We start from the raw sequence: 19,759 nt of genomic DNA, 5'->3' as shown, positions 1-19,759 counted from the left end.
TCCCACCCTGCCTGTGGTCATCATAGGTGAGGTGTCCCTCCTCCACCTTCATCGAGTCCCTGTCATACTTCTTGTGTGAATGTGTTCACTCTTCTGTCTTATATTACATTAAGATATCAGTACTAACATATTTTTATTTGTCTTCCTATTAAGGCAATGGTCCTTCAGGTATTTGCTTGTCGTACCTGCTTAGCGGGTATAAGCCCTATCTGGACCCAGGCACTGTACACCCTAACCCTGTACTGTACAGGAAACTACAGGAGACCAAGCACATGCCCATCACTGAGCAGGTGCACACACATTAGCTGAAAGATATACCAGTTTCTACACATTCACATGCATCTGCACACTGCCTAGTCACAACACGCGGGTCAAACAGACAGTTCAGCGTGGCCTTTACCCCTGTAGGATCTGGAGTACCTGAGCGAGGGGCTGGAGGGCAGGTCAGGGAACCCAGTAGCAGTGCTCTTCGACACCCTGCTGCACCCCAACGCTGACTTTGGCTACGAGTTCCCTCCAGTGCTCCAGTGGAGGAAAGAGAAGCAGCAACACGTCCCTCACCTGGTCCTGGGCAGGGCCAGGCCAGGAGGGGCCTGGCGCGTGGGTCCACCCCAGATACCTCGCCCAGCTTTCTGTCTGTCTTTAACTCATTTTACTGTTCCCTTTGACCCTGTGTCCCTTACCCTCCCTCTCTCTCTCTCTCTCTCCCTCTCTCTCTCTCTCTCTCCCTCTCTCTCTCTCTCTCTCTCTCTCTCTCTCTCTCTCTCTCTCTCTCCCTCTTCCTCTCTCTCCCTCTCTCTCTCTCCTCTCTCTCTCTCTCCCTCTCTCTCGCTCTCTCTCCCTCTCTCTCTCTCTCTCTCTCTCTCTCTCTCTCTCTCTCCTCTTCCTCTCCCTCTCTCTCTCTCTGCAGGCGATGGAGGGCTCCATGCTGACCATTAGTCTTGGTATCTGGATGGAGCTCCTGGTATTAACTACCGAGACCTGATCAACGGCAGAACGCAGGGTATGGAGAGGGAGGGGCGGAGAGACAGAGGGACAAATAAAGAAATGGGAGAGAATACTGTTTGGAACATTCACTGTCTGTACACAGTATGTCCTGCCTGGCCATATGACAGATCAGTCATCCTATTTTATCACCTCCCTCTCCCTCTCCCTCTCCCTCTCCTCTCCTCTCCTCTCCTCTCCTCTCCTCTCCCGTCTCCCTCTCCTCTCCTCTCCTCTCCTCTCCTCTCCTCTCCCTCTCCTCTCCTCTCCTTTCCTTTCCTCTCCTCTCCTTCTCCCTCTCCTCTCCCTCCTCAACTCCTCTCTAGGAGTGTGACAAATGACAGAGCCACCCCAGAGGAGATCTTGTCCTACTACAGGAACTATGTGAAGCTGATGGGCCTGAAGAAGCACTTTGTTGACAATACCTACGTGACCTCCGTCCAGAAGCTGAGCCGGGGGCACGAGGGGGAGGGGCTGGAGACTGGGCCTGGGGGGGGAGGGGTCGGGGGTGGAGGTGAAGGGGAGAAGGGGGGTTATGAGGGGAGGGGGGGTGGAGGGAGTGGTCTTTGGGAGGTGAGGGGGCACCAGCAGGTGCAGGGTGACTCCCACGTCCCCTTCAGTCTGTTTGCGGAGAATGTTGTTCTGGCCACAGGCGCATCTGATTCACCAGCTCGGCTGGGCGTGGAAGGGGAGGAGCTACCGTTTGTATTCCACAGTATCTCTGACCTGGGATTGGCTGTGAGCCAGCAGAGGCTTGGGCCAGACTCTGACCCGGTCCTGATCGTGGGGGCGGGGCTGAGCGCGGCAGACGCCGTGCTGTGTGCCTGCGGCAGCAGCATTCCTGTGCTGCACGTCTTTCGCAAACATACAGATGACCAAGACCTCATCTTTAAACAGCTGCCCAAAACCCTGTACCCAGAATACCACAAAGTGTTTCACATGATGCGCTCCCAGACCCACACCACCCCCAGCACGACAGGCTCTGCTCAGGGACCCCAGCCTCCCAGCCTGGCGTCTTCAGTCTGCGCTAAGATGTGCTCCAAGCCCCAGCATGCCCCCACCAACATGGCCCCCTCTGGTGACTCCAGCATGTTCCCTGACTACACCAGTTTCCCAGAGCACTGTGTGGTCTCCTTCCAGCCTGACATGAAGTGCATCATTCAGGGGAACAACTCCCTCAAGGCCTTCAAGGTCTCCATGGTCCTGGCTCTGATCGGGACTCATCCCAACCTGTTTTTCTTGAAGGGCCAGGGCCAGTACCTGGGTTTGGATCCCACCAAGCCCATCTCCTGCAAGCAGAATCCCATCGACATCCAGCCCTACACTTATGAGTGCACCAAGGAGCCAGGACTGTTTGCCATGGGTCCCCTGGTGGGGGATAATTTTGTTCGTTTCTTGAAGGGCGGAGCCCTGGGCATTGCCTCCTGCTTGCTGAAGAGACAGAAGAAGAAAGAGAAGCTGCTCGTGAACGGGGGAGGAGGAGGAGGAAGCTTCATCTAAGAAGAAAAAAGGCTCAAAATAATACTGGCTTTATCATGCTTCTCAGCATAACCAAGAAATAAGGTCACATGGTGGCGCCAAAATGTTTTTTTATTTTTTATTTATCTACTCATTGTGTATGCAGTGTTTAAATATTGAAACGGAGGCTTTCTTACTTTTTCTGAGGAAACTGCAGAGAGAGGGGGGGGGTTCCTAACCTGCCCAGCTCACATGGTTTTCCTGAAACATGACAGCACGGCAGGTTTGTCCGTCTTGTAGTCTGAGCTGCAGCGATGCTATATACTTTTCCATCACGCGGACCTTCATTTTCTTCCGTTTTGTTATCCGTTCACAACGTGTCTTACAGTTAAATCCAGTACAATACATATGTTCTGGATACCTGATCATCTGCCTACTAGTGAAGAAGTGACCTTTTCTTCACTGCTTATCATACTGCTCATCTGATCCATTTTCAAGCTTTCAGGAGAAGGAAATACAGCCACAGGACTGTTCATCTCGTTAACCACTAGCTTCGTCTTGGTTTGGTTTTCTATCAGTGCTAATTTAGGATCCCAGAAGCATCTTCCAGGTAATGGACTGAGACATTAACGACAACAAATCATACAAACAGCCAATTTTACCTGTAACAACAAGCTGTTGCATTGACAACCAACTGCATTTAGATGATGCAGTTTAAGTGCCACTGACAATTGAAGAAAGCTTTTTATCGGATGCATCACGTGTGCTGTTAGGGGAGTTGGTGCCACAGAAGTAGAATTGCTAGCATGGACTTTCTAATATGTAGAACAGACAACGTTTCAATGTTTTGGTACGACTCAAAGGCTTCCTATGCAAGTGCTTTCACTCAGATACCCGAATGTATAACGGATCAGAACAACTCTTTGCTTACTTACTTGCTTGGAGTCAGCTGTCTTGGAATGAGATAACGCATCCAGTGATGTGACAGAATGCTAGACTACATTAGCATGTTAGAACCTGTGATCATAACTGGTTATTAAGGACATATCTGTTAAACGCACATTTCCTGGTGGTCAAACACTGCAGGCAGTATCTATGCCAGTTGGTCAGTTTTTCATCCTCAGTGACATTTTTCGGACCGTGCCGCAGCCACCATACACCTCAGAAGTCAGCGATGGATTGTGCCAAATACGTGTTTATGAAAAGCTGTGAAGACTGAATGTAGTTTGTTCATTCATCCTTTCACCCGACTCGTCACCTTTGGGATGTGGTCGATGCAACGCCATGCCTGGGTGTGTCCCTGGACAGGCACCGCTACCTGGGTGCTACACCGCAGAGAATCCCCACACTCTGGATGTACATCTGATAAGACTACAGGTTTCAACAGCATGAAAGCAAAACGTGCGACTGGTTATCTGGTACAGCTTTTCATCCGGCCCCTTTAATAGGTTGTGTGGAATCGATTGTCGGCCATATTGCTTCCTTCTATCCAACCCTGTCACATATGTGCTAGTGACCTACAGTTCAGTTAGTAGATCTGGAGAGGACTGCCTGAAGGAGAACTTGGCTGTCCTCTTGTTTCCCAGCTCCCAGGTAGAACCTGAACAAGGGGGATCTGGTAGAACCTGGAGAACGGGGATCTGGTAGAACCTGGAGAACGGGGATCTGGTAGAACCTGGAGGGGGATCTGGTAGAACCTGGAGGACGGGGATCAGGTAGAACCTGGAGGGGGATCTGGTAGAACCTGGAGGACGGGGATCTGGTAGAACCTGGAGGGGGATCTGGTAGAACCTGGAGGAGGATCTGGTAGAACCTGGAGGACGGGGATCTGGTAGAACCTGGAGGACGGGGATCTGGTAGAACCTGGAGGACGGGGATCAGGTAGAACCTGGAGGGGGATCTGGTAGAACCTGGAGGACGGGGATCTGGTAGAACCTGGAGGGGGATCTGGTGATGGCTAACAGGGAACCGTTGCTCGGTGCATGAAGATATCAACTCCTTTTCTGTAATAAGTTTTTAATACATGTTTTGTACTCAGTATTTTTTATTATGGACAAATAAAATATTTTAAAAGCTCTTAACATGAACTACACTTCATCACATTCTTTGCCGCCAGTGCCTGAATTAACAGCTAGTGTATAAAACAATTAATGGTAACGTTTGCCCTTTGGCACAGGCATTTTTTAAAACTTTTAAACTTTTACAAAATACTAAACTACTAATGTAATACTCATCCACTAACATACATAATTAGAGAAGGGTGTGTGTGTGTGTAGGGTGTGTGTGTGTGTGTGTAGGGTGTGTGTGTGTAGGGTGTGTGTGTGTGTGTGTAGGGTGTGTGTGTGTGTAGGGTGTGTGTGTGTAGGTGCTGTGACATAGTTAAGAAACAGTGAAAAATTCCACAGCGAACTAAAAGTCACAAAGTTAGTCCCAATCACAAAGTCTGGATCTCCAACCTCATTTTCTCTTGGCAGGTTTAGGGTTGTACCTACATAGACACAGACACACAGACAGACACACGCAGGTTTAACTGAGAGTGTGCAGAAACTCCAGACAATCAAACCTACAGTGAGGCTTTTAGCTTTGCTCCTCCATCATTCCAGAATGTCCGAAACAACATTCAGAGCAAACATAAAAATAGCACCAATTAACAGCTGCCCACATGGCTGTGTTTGAACAGCTTCAGCCAAACATCCTTCTCATAAACCAGAGCAGGCTTGTCTGCTAGCCTTGTTCAGACAGACCCCCCAAAATAAGCGGCTTGTTTTCTCAGTAGACGTTCCTGTTCTTTGGCCACGCATGAGTGATGACTGGCTGAGTATCATGACTCAGGGATCAAACTACTCAGTCTCACACACACAGACACACAAGCACACACACACGCACACACACACACTTTTCTGCTTAGACAGGGAAAATGCAGCAGCCTTAGCCTCTGCTTACATCACCTCCGTTACCTAGGCAACCACTCACAGCTGTGACGCAGGAGACAGGAGGCTCTGATTGGTCAGAATGACAACAACAAGCTGAAATGGCCTGAAACTCCACTCTCTGAAATGTATGTTCTTTGTTCCTAATTAATGATCATCATTTTTTAATGGTATATTTCTAATATTACCAACTTCCATCTGGAGTTGGAAAATGTATCAAGCTCAGAGTCACTATTGAGGCAAACTTCATCTTCCACCTCCCTCAGTCTCATGTACCCTGTGTGTGTGTAGGGGTGGTGTGTGTGTGTGTGTGTGTGTGTGTGTGTAGGGGTGGTGTGTGTGTGTGTGTGTGTGTGTGTAGGGGTGGTGTGTGTGTGTGTGTAGGGGTAGTGTGTGTGTGTGTGTAGGGGTAGTGTGTGTGTGTGTGTGTGTAGGGGTAGTGTGTGTGTGTGTGTGTGTAGGGGTAGTGTGTGTGTGTGTGTGTGTGTGTGTGTGTAGGGGTAGTGTGTGTGTGTGTGTGTAGGGGTAGTGTGTGTGTGTGTGTAGGGGTAGTGTGTGTGTGTGTGTGTGTGTGTAGGGGTAGTGTGTGTGTGTGTGTGTGTAGGGGTAGTGTGTGTGTGTGTGTGTGTAGGGGTAGTGTGTGTGTGTGTGTGTGTAGGGGTAGTGTGTGTGTGTGTGTGTGTGTGTGTAGGGGTAGTGTGTGTGTGTGTGTAGGGGTAGTGTGTGTGTGTGTGTGTGTAGGGGTGGTGTGTGTGTGTGTGTAGGGGTAGTGTGTGTGTGTGTGTGTGTAGGGGTGGTGTGTGTGTGTGTGTAGGGGTAGTGTGTCTGTGTGTGTAGGGGTGTGTGTCTGGAATGTGATGTTAGCATACAATGAAGCTGGGGGCCTGTCAGCTGAAGACTGCAGCACTATCACCCCCCCCCTCCCCTAACCCACACATTCTCAGAACCATCTAGAAGCCCTGCTTGTCCTCACCTGAAGAGGTCGTCTCCCAAAGTCTCCTCACACCTGCTCTGTCGCTCCTCCTGAGAAACACACACACACATACGTTTAACTTGAGCGGGTCAGCAGGTGAGCAGGTAAGCGGGTCAGCAGGTGAGCAACATGTCTACAGGCAGGCCATACCTCTGCAGCCTCCCTCAGCCAGTCGTCCAGCTCGTGACTCGTTCCCCGGTTGTGGGCCAGGAGATCCGACCCACCAATGATGTTTGGCAAACCCTCAGTAGCAGGCACAGGGACCTGACACACACACACACACATGATATATGTTAAACGTTTCAGGATACAAGCACACACACATATTTAAGGTGCGTGCAGCCAGACCCTCTTGGTCAGTGCCGTGCTTCATTCCTAACCAACCTTCCGGAACCGTTTGAAGTTCTTCCTCTGGCTGTGTCCGTTCACAGTCCGGCTCGCAGGCCTGGTTCTAGAAGGTTCCGTCACCATGAGGGACTTGAACTCCACCTGGAGCAGCCTGCGGGGAAGGTCCACATCCTCCATGTCTGCCCCCTACAGGCACAAAACAACATGACAACCCAGTCCACAGCCACAGCCCCTGTCCAGACGTGTCTCTGCACATCAGACTCACTGGGACTTCCTGTTTGACTGCGGAGGATTCAGGACAGGCACCCAGTGCTGCCCCACAGGGACCTGCAGCTCCATCCTGAGGGGCGGGGGGGCGGGGGGGGGGGGGGGGGGCTGGTTAGGGACTATGTGTAGATCAGGGAAGACACGAAACATTCTTGTCTCATTCTTAAAAGTCCATTAGTCCATTATAAGAAAGTCATATTATATCATATAACAAAACACTTTTCTCTTCTGACCTCAACAAAAGACACCTCCTCATCTTTGACTTCAGCCCGCAGGTTGGTATTGGCTGACGAGCTCCGCTGATGATCCAAGCTTGATGTCTGATTGGCCGTGTGGTGGCTCTCCGGATGAACCTGCTGTTCCTTGCTGGCAGAGGCAAGCGCCGTCAAAGAACCCTGAAATCTACCGGCTGAAGAACCTTCCACTGGATCCAGGTTAACCCTCTGATTGGGTGTTCCATGTTCCTCCACTTGAAGACGTTGTTTCTTATTGGTGGAGGCATATTTCACTGTCTCTTGGGCCTGCTTTCTATTGGCTGAGTTCTGTTCCAACTGTGACATCTGCTCGTCCTCAAAGTCCACCATCTCTTCAGACATGATGGACTCCATCTCCTCCATCTCCATCCCTTCAGCCCTGCTCCCCTTAGGCACCTCGTCCTCCTCCATCTCCTTCCTCTTCCTGGTCCGCAGCCCCTGCTGGGCGGGGCTGGAGACCCTGTCTGACAGAGGCTGCCCGGGGAACAGGTCGGCCCCTGAGGCCTGGGTGCTGACAGGAGGAGCATTGGAGCGGGTGTGGGGGGTGGAGCGGGTGTGGGGGGTGTGTGTGGTGTCAGAGTGCGGCGCCGCTGTTCTCTTCGGTTCCGACTCAGCAGGCAAGCCCTCCTCACGTGGCCTGGGAGACAGACGAGAGGAGGAAGAGGAGAAGAAGAGAGAGAAAGAGAGAGAGGAGGAAGGAGAGACTTTATGCAGTGTTTGTGAGTAGCACTATGTATTACCACAAGCAGCAGACCCTTCCCTACATTTACATTTAGTCATTTAGTAGACGCTCTTATCCAGAGCGACTTACAGTAAGTACAGGGACATTCCCCCCAAGGCAAGTAGGGTGAAGTGCCTTGCCCAAGGACACAACGTCATTTGGCACGGCCAGGAATCGAACTGGCAACCTTCAGATTACTAGCCCGATTCCCTAACCGCTCAGCCACCTGACTCCCTGCAGAGAAGAGACACTCACCTTTTCTTGTTGACAGACTGGAAGAAGCTGGTCAGGGAGGACTGTTTGTGTGGGGAACCTTGTAGCAAAGGTTTTGGTTTCTGGTGAGAGGCTTTTTGAGGGGACATCTTCGGACTGCCACTAAACTGGGGAGGTGGGGCTAAGAACTTTGACACGGTGCAGTTGCCTCTCCCTGCAACCAATGACAGCATGACCATGAAGTCTAAGAACACAGTCTGACATATATCCAGGAGCATGTTTATGTCCTCATTCTAATTCACCAACCTCGGGTTTCTGGCTCTGCGTTCTCTGTGGCGGGGAATGATGACATCATGGTCTCTGCGACGGTGCAGCTGGCGGCCTGGTCCCGGCCCAGGGAAGGTTTGGGCCGGCTGGGGCCCCGGCTCTGGTTCCTCTCCGGGGTCTCTCCTACCGCCGTCACCCCACTCAGGTCCATCCTGGCCAGGGAGAGACAGGACACATGAGCCTGGCCCTTGGAGGAGGGACGTGGGTGTTCTGCAGATAGTTTGTTGTGAGGGTGTGTGTACCGCTGGGATGGCTCTGTGTTGACAACATATGCTGTGATGTTCTGTGACGCTGCTTGGAGCACAGTCTCCTCCACTGCGGTGTTCTGGGATAGAGAGGCTCTCGGAATAACACGTCTCACCCGCATTGAATCTGAAAATCAAAACACACATTACAATTAGTAAAATCATCAACATACACAAAGCTGTTTAACCAACAAAAAATATAAATCCTTAACAGTGGAGAATTCCCAAAAAGTTTTGGACTATGAGACACACCAACCTGAGTCTCCCATTTCATTGGATGGATTGCAATACTTTTCACAAGAAACATAAATGGCAGCCAATCCGATTTCAGACTCTGTGATAAATCGAAATCCCTTCCTGTTTAGTTGAGGAGAAGGGAGGGAAATTAATCACAATCAAGTAGACAGAAAAAGATTGTTACTGACTATAGACTATATTCAGAGATATTTGGGAGGCAATTATTGGGCCTCTGTCTAATTTAATTCTCTGGTTGATCCACTCTAGATTACAGAATATAATTAAGAGATTATGTGAAAGAGAGAGTGTGTGTACTTCTGTAGAATCTGTCCCACGGAATCAGCCCATTTCCTGGTGGACGGTGAAATTGCCTGGGAGTTCCCCGTTACTATGTCAACAACACAGCTCCATGGCGACTCCAGGAGTGACACTGGCAACTTCCCCTCCTCCAGGAGGAGGCTCCTCCCTCCTCCAAACGTCACAGCTGAACTCAGGCGCTTCAGCTGCCGGGACGAGCACAGGAGAGACAGAGGGAGAGAATCAGAGTCAGTCGCTTGGTCGACTAGCTGAGGCTAATGACTCATGTCCCAAAACAAATGTTGAGCCGGATGCAATAATTCAGCCATAAACTCTAATGGAAGTCTCTCATAGATTCCTTTATTACTATATATATATATATAATGTACTCTGAGATACAGAGGAGAGGAGACTGTGAAATAACCATGCAACAGTTTCACATCTTAACTCTTCAGTGTGACCAGAGACGGACGTACCTGTTTGGAGCTGAGGAAGACAAACGTCCTGTCAGTGAAGAGACGTTTGCGTTCCTGCCTCTCGCTCAGGTCGACTTCGTCTTTGTTCAAGCTGGGCTCGTCAATATCCGGGTAGAAGCTACCAAAAGAGTCAGTGCAGCGTTAATGGTAGTACAGCTTTAAGGAGTGCAGGTGTTCTAAGGGAGTAGTGACAGGGTCTATAGTGTGTAGTGTGTGTGTATGTGTGTAGGAACCTACCTCTCCACTTTAGGCTGCTCCTGTTTCTGCTGCATTGCTTTAATGAGCTCAGAGAAGTAATTCTGTGTAACTATGGGTCGACAGCACAGCAGAGCGCATATAGTCTGCATGGAGGGAGAGGAAAAGTGAGTACACATGGACACACTCACTCACTCCCTGGAACCACTCACTCACTCCCTGGAACCACTCACTCCCTGGAACCACTCACTCACTCCCTGGAACCACTCACTCACTCCCTGGAACCACTCACTCACTCCCTGGAAACACTCACTCACTCCCTGGAAACACTCACTCCCTGGAACCACTCACTCACTCCCTGGAAACACTCACTCCCTGGAAACACTCACTCACTCCCTGGAACCACTCACTCCCTGGAACCACTCACTCACTCCCTGGAAACACTCACTCACTCCCTGGAAACACTCACTCACTCCCTGGAAACACTCACTCACTCCCTGGAAACACTCACTCACTCCCTGGAACCACTCACTCCCTGGAAACACTCACTCACTCCCTGGAACCACTCACTCACTCCCTGGAAACACTCACTCACTCCCTGGAAACACTCACTCACTCCCTGGAAACACTCACTCACTCCCTGGAAACACTCACTCACTCCCTGGAACCACTCACTCCCTGGAAACACTCACTCACTCCCTGGAACCACTCACTCACTCCCTGGAAACACTCACTCACTCCCTGGAAACACTCACTCACTCCCTGGAAACACTCACTCACTCCCTGGAACCACTCACTCCCTGGAAACACTCACTCACTCCCTGGAAACACTCACTCACTCCCTGGAAACACTCACTCACTCCCTGGAAACACTCACTCACTCCCTGGAACCACTCACTCACACAAGTTCTCAAACTGACCTTGATGGTGACTTTGACTGAGGGCATGACCAGGTAAGTGCAGTCTTGTGTCCAGGTGTTGACCATTCGGCCTCCCAGGGGAAGCAGGCCTTGAGACAGGGAGGTTTTCCCATCCATGTCCAAGCACGATGAACAAACCAGGATCACCTGGTGTTCGATTCTAGGACGGGAGATAGACAGACCGTCAACACAAAGTCAGTGAGATCTTTGCAGAATCTTATACATTTTCTTATACATGCTTGGTCTCAAAGGTGTCCCAAAAGTGGTCTTTCTTCAACTAGCAGTGACTAGATGTACAACATCCAGCCTATGAAGAGGACCTCTAGGGGGAGTGAGGAGACTGCTGTGCTAACCTGAACTTGCTGTGGAAGACCCCAAACGTTAGTCTGTCCCCTGACTTCAGATTCCTGGGTGTGTCTCCAGACAGACGCTCTTCGTTCACAAACGTGCCATACTTAGAGCTGTCCTTTACCGTCAGGGACTGGGGGAACAATCAGTAATACATTATGTATCGATAAATCAATCAACAAATATGTAGCTTTGCACAGATACAACCAGATCTGACCATGCCAACACAGGTTTAAGTGTCAGCAAAGGTAAGAACAAGGTGAGAGGTGAATCTTATATCAAACAACCATTTTGTCACTCTCGTGACAACATTTGACCGCAACATCAGCTGGTAAAAGTGCAGCAAACAATCCAACAGCACCATCTACTGAGAAACAAACATGACCGACTCCGGACCAAAAGACAGGTTCCTACTTCACACGTCAGTCAAACTGTAAGGCTAGTTTCGTGTTAGCTTCTGCTCCCACACACTCACACCGCTTCTATCCCGCAGTCTCACCTGATCACCGGCACTGAGGTGTGCATGAGCCCGGCTGATAGACTGGTCGTTGGGCAGAAGGACGTCACAGCCCTTACGCCCCACCACATAGTCTTTACTAGGCAGAAGGTAGTGGGCTGCACCTGTCCCGGGACCTGACATAGGAAGGAGATCAACAATGAAGACTACCTTCGGTGTCTTTCCTATCTTGGTATAGAGACACTAAGCTAATTCAAGACTAGCCAGCATTCTGGTCTGCGTAGGCAACGTCTGCTAACCAGAAGCTTTTCTGAGATGTACTCGCAACATCCAAGCTAGTTAGCTATTATTTGTCTTGTGAAGTTGGAGAAAAATATATTCTGATGGATTGCTAACTGTGTCAGGATGGTATCCGTTGTGAAAAAACAAATGCATATGTTACCTTTAACTTCTAATGGGATCAGTATCCACATGGTTTATTCATGAAAACAAAACTTTGCTCCGTGTCATACCTCCGCCCAGCGCCAAACTGGCCTGCTGCTCTCTCGACCTACTACTACGTAGATCGTATGCGCCCAAATAATCATTTTATTTCAAAATAAAAGTCCTATAGGCTGTTATTGCAATCGAGCTTTGGAAATGGTGACTTAAAAAACAACCACCCAAAATTCAGTAACTTCTCTGTTCACAAATCTGTTTATTTCAACATCAAATTCATACACTCACTCCCTACCTACAGCAAGTGTAGGAAATATACATTTATAAGGTACATTTTATAATAGACATCCATTCATTTGCACAAAATACTAGAGGGATTTGATATGAATACTAACTACAGTTTTGTACTTTGGCAGATATAACAAGCATGAGTTTAAATCTATTAGGTAAATTTTTCTTCCAATAGTGTGTTATATGCATCACAGGTAACTTGAAAACAAAACAAAGGAACTGTATTTAACACTTTAGAATAAGGGATCATTGTCAGATTTCCATGGTTGTCCTGCTCCTGGTCTTAGGCGGCCTCTCCCCCACAGACAAGGCAGCTTGTGATTGGCTCTCATCACAGCAACACTGCTGCACGAGTCAGGCTTGCGGACCACTTCACACCAGTCAGGATAGTCCACAGGCTGGGATCCACTTAGAGGGAAACAGTAATAGGCTTCATGTGAGTAACACTGAGTGAGTGACTGAGTGAGTGAGTGAGTAAATATTACTGCATTTTTATTTTGGAGCGCACACTTACTGGTCACAGCATCCCACTCCAAATGGTTCCATGCAGACACACTGGTAACAGTCCTCAGTCATCCAGCTCTCTCCTATTCCATACGCCTGCCCCATGTATTCACAACTTCCTGAAACACACTCACACGATCAGGTATGCACTGAATCAGCACACACGGGTACAAGACACATGAACACACTCACACAACACAGTACTGCACCTTTGGTGTTAAAGTAGCACTCCCCGCTGTTGGATATGGTCAGGCAGGGTACAGAGGCACTCAGGATGAACACCAAAGCCAAAAACATGATCCTCCCTGAGTCTGTCATTCTGTCTGTGGAGAATTGATTTCCATTAGTTTAGCCATCCCAGTAACCAGTTATCTGGTCCATTTCATGATGGATGCTATAACTTAGAACATCTCTGATGAAGATGGTCTTAATTCCAGATGCATGTTTCCCTCCATGTTTCTTTAGCAAATGAAGTATTAGTAAAAAAAAAAAACGATTTCCTCTGAGGAGTGTAAACTAACTCCACCCCAAAATGTAATCTTTGATGAAATGTTTTAACGTTAATTTTTTTAACATTCTCTGTCAATCCCTGTCATCAGGATCCTTATCAAGTAGCAGACGTTACCTTTCTGGAAGGTTCCCCTCACTTTGATCTTTCCTTCTTTTTTTCAGCTGATCCTTTTCTCTAGTTTGAGTTGCTGCTGTCTCTCCCGCTCTCCGTTCTGTTACTTTCGGGGAGGTCTTGGACTATGGTGACTGTGCTCTAAGATATTTATACCTTCACTTCCTACTATCTGCCCCACTGCTGTTTCTCTATACATGTAGATCTCTCTCTCTCTCTCTCTCTCTCTCTCTCTCTCTCTCTCTCTCTCTCTCTCTCCCTCACTCTCTCTCTCTCTCTCTCTCTCTCTCTTTCTCTCTGTCTCTCTCTCTCTCTCTCTCTCTCTCTCTCTCTCTCTCTCTCTCTCTCTTGCTCTCTCTGTTTCTCCCCTGATCTCCTTCTGTGATTGTAATTCTTAGACACAAATTTATATATCTACACACATACACACACATACACACACATACACACACACACACACACACACACACACACAGTCACACACACTCACACATACACAAACTTGTCATCTCTTGTTGTCTTGTAGTAATTGGCCCTGTGCACACAGTGTGGAGCCAGTGAGATAACATTGGCCAGAAGCAGTCATTTAACTTTGAAAGCATCTCCAACTGCATTGAACACTGATGACACACAGGTCATTCAAGCCACAGCCTCAATTCTACCAATCACAGAGCACGTGGTGGGCAGTTCTACCAATCACAGAGCATGTGGTGGGCAGTTCTACCAATCACAGAGCAGGTGGTGGGCAGTTCTACCAATCACAGAGCAGGTGGTCGGCAGTTCTGTAACATGTGTGTATGCGTGTTTCATTGAAATTGATGTGCTCCAATGCTTACTACATGTTTTTAATGTGAAATGACTAAGATATCATTAATTATAGCATTTTCTTTTGCTTGAAGACGCAATTACTTTTAGAATTACGCATTTAAGCATGCTTAACTTGAGGTTCTCCGATTTTTTAATGAACCTGTGAAATGTGGGCACTTTGAATGTGGCTTGGCTGTGTCCCATGCATCTAGCATGACATCTAATTCTATAAATCAATGCAATGTTAATCATGCACTGTCAGTATTCACATACATAATCGGTACACATCCGATTGGTGTTTGTGACTGTGTGTGTGTGAAAGAGAGAGAGGAGAGAGAGGAGAGAGTTAGACTGTTTGGTCTGATAGTGTTTCCCTTTCTTTGTTTTCTTTTTTTCTTTTTTTTCTTGGTATCCAGAGCATTACAGAAGGGTATTCACATTGAAAGATACCTTGTATCTTTTTGACAATTGTACATTCTCAAAAGCATGGTAAGCAAATACACAAGTCAGAGACATTTATAGAAAGATAGTGTTTCCCTTTCATGTATAGTTTACACATTTTTATTTATCACACAAGTTGTTTGAACAAGCCACAATGTGTGCACTGATAAGGAACAGAAACACACACTGTCCACAGGAACAGACTCACACACTGTCCACAGGAACAGATTCACACACTGTCCACAGGAACAGACTCACACACTGTCCACAGGAACAGACTCACACACTGTCCACAGGAACAGACTCACATACTCCACAGGAACAGACTCACACACTGTCCACTGTCTCTAAACTGTTATCTGAGATCTATTTCCTCGCCCACAGTTCTGTGATCCAGTCGGATGATTACCAGGTAAAATAATGAGAGCAGAAGGAAGTTTACTGAACAACCCAGTTATTCCCTCACAGCTAGTTTATACAGTCATTATTACACTGTTAACACTATCTCACAGTCCTCTGATACATCCTGGATGGTTTCAGTGTTGCCAGTGCTCCTGCAAGCATGTACACATCATAGCTTCACTGGTTGGGTGATCAGTCAGAACTGGACATTGCGTAATGAAATGCTCATGTACAAAATCAACTATTGGATTCCTCCAGTTCTGTTCTATTAATGAAGTGGTCTAAAAATAATACATCATGGCCAGTAATTGTATTTGTTGCATCCCCCTATGTCTAACCCTGCTGCGGGACATGGGTATGTGGGGGGAGTGGGCAGGGCTGCCTCAGGGAGAGGCAGGGCTGGCTCAGGGAGAGGCAGGGCTGCCTCAGGGAGAGGCAGGGCTGGCTCAGGGAGAGGCAGGGCTGGCTCAGGGAGAGGCAGGGCTGGCTCAGGGAGAGGCAGGGCTGCCTCAGGGAGAGGCAGGGCTGGCTCAGGGAGAGGCAGGGCTGCCTCAGGGAGAGGCAGGGCTGCCTCAGGGAGAGGCAGGGCTGGCTCAGGGAGAGGCAGGGCTGGCTCAGGGAGAGGCAGGGCTGGCTCAGGGAGAGGCAGGGCTGCCTCAGGGAGAGGCAGGGCTGGCTCAGGGAGAGGCAGGGCTGGCTCAGGGAGAGGGGGGGAGTGGGCAGTATATCTACCACTTAATATCTACCACTTAATATCTACCACTTAATATCTACCACTTAATATCTACCACTTAATATCTACCACAGAAATTCCATGATGTTGTCTTTGTTCGTCAGGAGGGTATTCCACATAATACAAACAAATAATATATGTGCATATTTGAATTGAAACCAACTTTCAATAAATATCATTCAGATAATTAATATTTTCAGTGCAGCATTTTATTACCTTGAAAACTAAACAGCACAGCAACAACATTAAGTGTGAGACAACTCAGCAAGCAATTCTTAAACTTTAGATGATGCGTTCTGCTGTGCCAGTGCTCTGGGCTGAGTGAGTGGGCTCTGTGGTGGAGTGGTGATGTGTGCCTGACTCTGTAGGAATATGTCTGATATTTAGTTGACGTGATTACGCAGAGGAACAACCGAATATCAAACATATCACACAGCCTCTGGCAGAGTGCAGACCCAGCAGACGAACGTCCACATCGGCCCTGTGACGTGGGAGAGACCCAGAGAGCCGCACGAGGAACGGCAGGGTTCAACTGAGAGCAGAGATATAGATCTGGAAAAAAAATGAAATTCTAATTCCAAGTCTGTCCTTAGAGAGTATCAAGCACACCTCCTCAACCCAGCGGTCGAGGAGTATGTTACAATCTGCTCACATTTCAACCAAGCTAATTAGACTGAGGTGGTTTGTATTTAGCTCCTTCCCATACTGACACCTTTTCAGATCTCCTGAAGGGTACAAGACCGATGGGTAGAGGACAGACATGTTTATATCTGATAAACCAATCCCACAGTTGAAGCAATACCTAAATATTATTATATATAATATAATTATGATATATTATACTCACATGGGAACCATGCTGCAGTTGCAGAGGTCTTCCTCTCCTGTCAGGAGTCCTGCAGACCCGTCTCATGAACGGAGTCAGGAGTCCCCAATGATCTGACCTTCTGCCGTTGTGTAACATCTCTGGTTGTCGAGTTGTAGGTGTTTACGGGGAAGTGAGTGGATTTGTATGTGATGTGTGCAAAGTTGTGTTTTCTGTGGTGAGTATGTGGTGAGTAGAGGTTTGAGAGAAGGGAATCAGTATGGGAAGGTGTATGTGAGTGTGTGTGTGAACAAGTCTCAAACGGGACGTGGTATTTATACACCCCCTGTGAGTTTGGAAGCACACACAGATCATTCAGTGTAATTAGAGATGTATTGATTTATTCCTGTAGCCTGCGGTCTTTCCTCCCTACATTAATCTGATCAATAGATGTGATTATCATCCAGCCGTGATGTCCCCCACTCTCACAGTCACCGAGAAGAAAGCTGATGCTTTCAAAACTTGATCAGTAATAGTGTTAATATACAGTGGTAGGAGTTCTACTAAACTACAATATGTGCTCTAAGACAACAGCAGTCATGGCCAGGCCTGTCACCTGTTTGTGAGTTTCAGTGTCCAACCACAGGTGTTTATCATCGGCTTTGGGACATTTAAATTTAAATTTACATTTATTCATTTAGCAGACGCTTTTATCCAAAGCGACTTCCAAGAGAGAGCTTTACAAAGTGCATAGGTCACTGATCATAACAACGAGATAGCCACAAAACATTGCGAGTAGCCAAAACATGAAGCACACATTGTGAACAACCAAAATAAGTGCCAAAGGGAAGAACCATAAGAGCATGTAGTTAAACAAGTTACAATTAAACAACATGAACTGCTATAAGTGCAAGTGTACCTGTGGAAAAAAAGCAAGCAACAATAATAAAACAATATATCACAGCGAGTACAAAAAGTCAGTTACCACTAACCACAAGAGCAACAAGTCTCTAAGCAAGAGTCATTGTGATCCTTGAGGAAACTAACATCGGGTCAAGCGAACCATTCCTAAGTACCGTTGTACTCCCGGAACAAGTGCGTCTTGAGCCTTTTCTTGAAGGTGGAGAGACAGTCAGTGTCTCTGATGGAAGTGGGGAGTTGATTCCACCACTGGGGGGCCAGACAGGAGAAGAGCTTGTGTTGGGACCGGGCGGTCTTGAGCGGTGGGACCACCAGGCGGTTGTCTGAAGAAGACCGTAGGTCTTTTATTATTAATATTATTATTAGGGCAAAACGGACTCAAATAATTGTGTGTCTGAAGCTTGGCTATCTCTTGTAGCTGAGGACCCCTCATGGACACACTCTTTAGCTTTGAAGTGGTTTCAATAAAAGTATTTTACTGTGCTCAGAATCACAATTCCTGTAAGAAAATAAACGTTCCTTATTTTCAGATGTTGGTCATCAGTCTGTCATTCCCTATACTGCTCTTGTTCCTCATGTTCCTGTGTTTGTCTTTGGTGTGTTTGTCATGCTTGTGTGTTCATCATGCTTGTTTGTTCATCATGCTTGTGCGTTCATCATGCTTGTGCGTTCATCATGCTTGTGCGTTCATCATGCTTGTGTGTTCATCATGCTTGTGTGTTCATCATGCTTGCGTGTTCATCATGCTTGCGTGTTCATCATGCTTGTGTGTTCATCATGCTTGTGTGTTCATCATGCTTGTGTGTTCATCATGCTTGTGTGATCATCATGCTTGTGTGTTCATCATGCTTGTGTGTTCATCATGCTTGTGTGTTCATCATGCTTGTGTGATCATCATGCTTGTGTGTTCATCATGCTTGTGTGTTCATCATGCTTGTGTGTTCATCATGCTTGTGTGATCATCATGCTTGTGTGTTCATCATGCTTGTGTGTTCATCATGCTTGTGTGATCATCATGCTTGTGTGTTCATCATGCTTGTGTGTTCATCATGCTTGTGTGTTCATCATGCTTGTGTGATCATCATGCTTGTGTGTTCATCATGCTTGTGTGTTCATCATGCTTGTGTGTTCATCATGCTTGTGTGTTCATCATGCTTGTGTGATCATCATGCTTGTGTGTTCATCATGCTTGTGTGATCATCATGCTTGTGTGTTCATCATGCTTGTGTGTTCATCATGCTTGTGTGTTCATCATGCTTGTGTGTTCATCATGCTTGTGTGATCATCATGCTTGTGTGTTCATCATGCTTGTGTGTTCATCATGCTTGTGTGTTCATCATGCTAGTGTGTTCATCATGCTTGTGTGTTCATCATGCTTGTGTGTTCATCATGCTTGTGTGATCATCATGCTTGTGTGTTCATCATGCTTGTGTGTTCATCATGCTTGTGTGTTCATCATGCTAGTGTGTTCATCATGCTTGTGTGTTCATCATGCTTGTGTGTTCATCATGCTTGTGTGTTCATCATGCTTGTGTGATCATCATGCTTGTGTGTTCATCATGCTTGTGTGTTCATCATGCTTGTGTGTTCATCATGCTTGTGTGATCATCATGCTTGTGTGTTCATCATGCTTGTGTGATCATCATGCTTGTGTGTTCATCATGCTAGTGTGTTCATCATGCTTGTGTGTTCATCATGCTTGTGTGTTCATCATGCTTGTGTGATCATCATGCTTGTGTGTTCATCATGCTTGTGTGTTCATCATGCTTGTGTGTTCATCATGCTTGTGTGATCATCATGCTTGTGTGTTCATCATGCTTGTGTGTTCATCATGCTTGTGTGTTCATCATGCTAGTGTGTTCATCATGCTTGTGTGTTCATCATGCTTGTGTGTTCATCATGCTTGTGTGATCATCATGCTTGTGTGTTCATCATGCTTGTGTGATCATCATGCTTGTGTGTTCATCATGCTTGTGTGTTCATCATGCTAGTGTGTTCATCATGCTTGTGTGTTCATCATGCTTGTGTGTTCATCATGCTTGTGTGTTCATCATGCTTGTGTGATCATCATGCTTGTGTGTTCATCATGCTTGTGTGATCATCATGCTTGTGTGTTCATCATGCTTGTGTGTTCATCATGCTTGT

At 47.4% G+C, this 19,759-nt stretch overlaps 2 protein-coding genes across 2 annotated transcripts; one reads left to right on the top strand and one right to left on the bottom strand.

The window, feature by feature from the left end:
* Position 1: 1 nt before the first annotated feature.
* Positions 2-4,098, top strand: osgin2 (oxidative stress induced growth inhibitor family member 2; the record flags this gene model as incomplete). Its single annotated transcript, XM_062466333.1, is given in 6 exon segments — positions 2-26; positions 154-290; positions 409-600; positions 911-956; positions 959-998; positions 1,311-4,098. Coding segments are annotated over 6 exon segments (1,614 nt in total), but the record flags the coding sequence as incomplete, so codon positions are not given.
* Positions 4,099-4,443: 345 nt separating this feature from the next.
* nbn (nibrin) lies at positions 4,444-12,217 on the bottom strand. The gene is made up of 17 exons (XM_062466020.1): positions 12,093-12,217; positions 11,693-11,826; positions 11,199-11,326; positions 10,846-11,005; positions 9,968-10,071; positions 9,731-9,848; positions 9,273-9,460; positions 8,977-9,077; positions 8,718-8,847; positions 8,455-8,627; positions 8,191-8,362; positions 7,194-7,851; positions 6,959-7,033; positions 6,730-6,879; positions 6,496-6,609; positions 6,346-6,395; positions 4,444-4,930 (listed from the first exon to the last, which is right to left on the bottom strand). Exons 1-17 carry the CDS (start codon positions 12,121-12,123, stop codon positions 4,900-4,902), a joined length of 2,517 nt encoding a protein of 838 aa, XP_062322004.1. The 5' UTR covers positions 12,124-12,217; the 3' UTR covers positions 4,444-4,899.
* Positions 12,218-19,759: the final 7,542 nt, after the last annotated feature.

Source organism: Osmerus eperlanus, chromosome 7, assembly GCF_963692335.1.
Source record: "Osmerus eperlanus chromosome 7, fOsmEpe2.1, whole genome shotgun sequence".
NCBI lineage: Eukaryota > Metazoa > Chordata > Actinopteri > Osmeriformes > Osmeridae > Osmerus > Osmerus eperlanus.
This window is presented reverse-complemented; position numbering and strand designations above follow the sequence as displayed.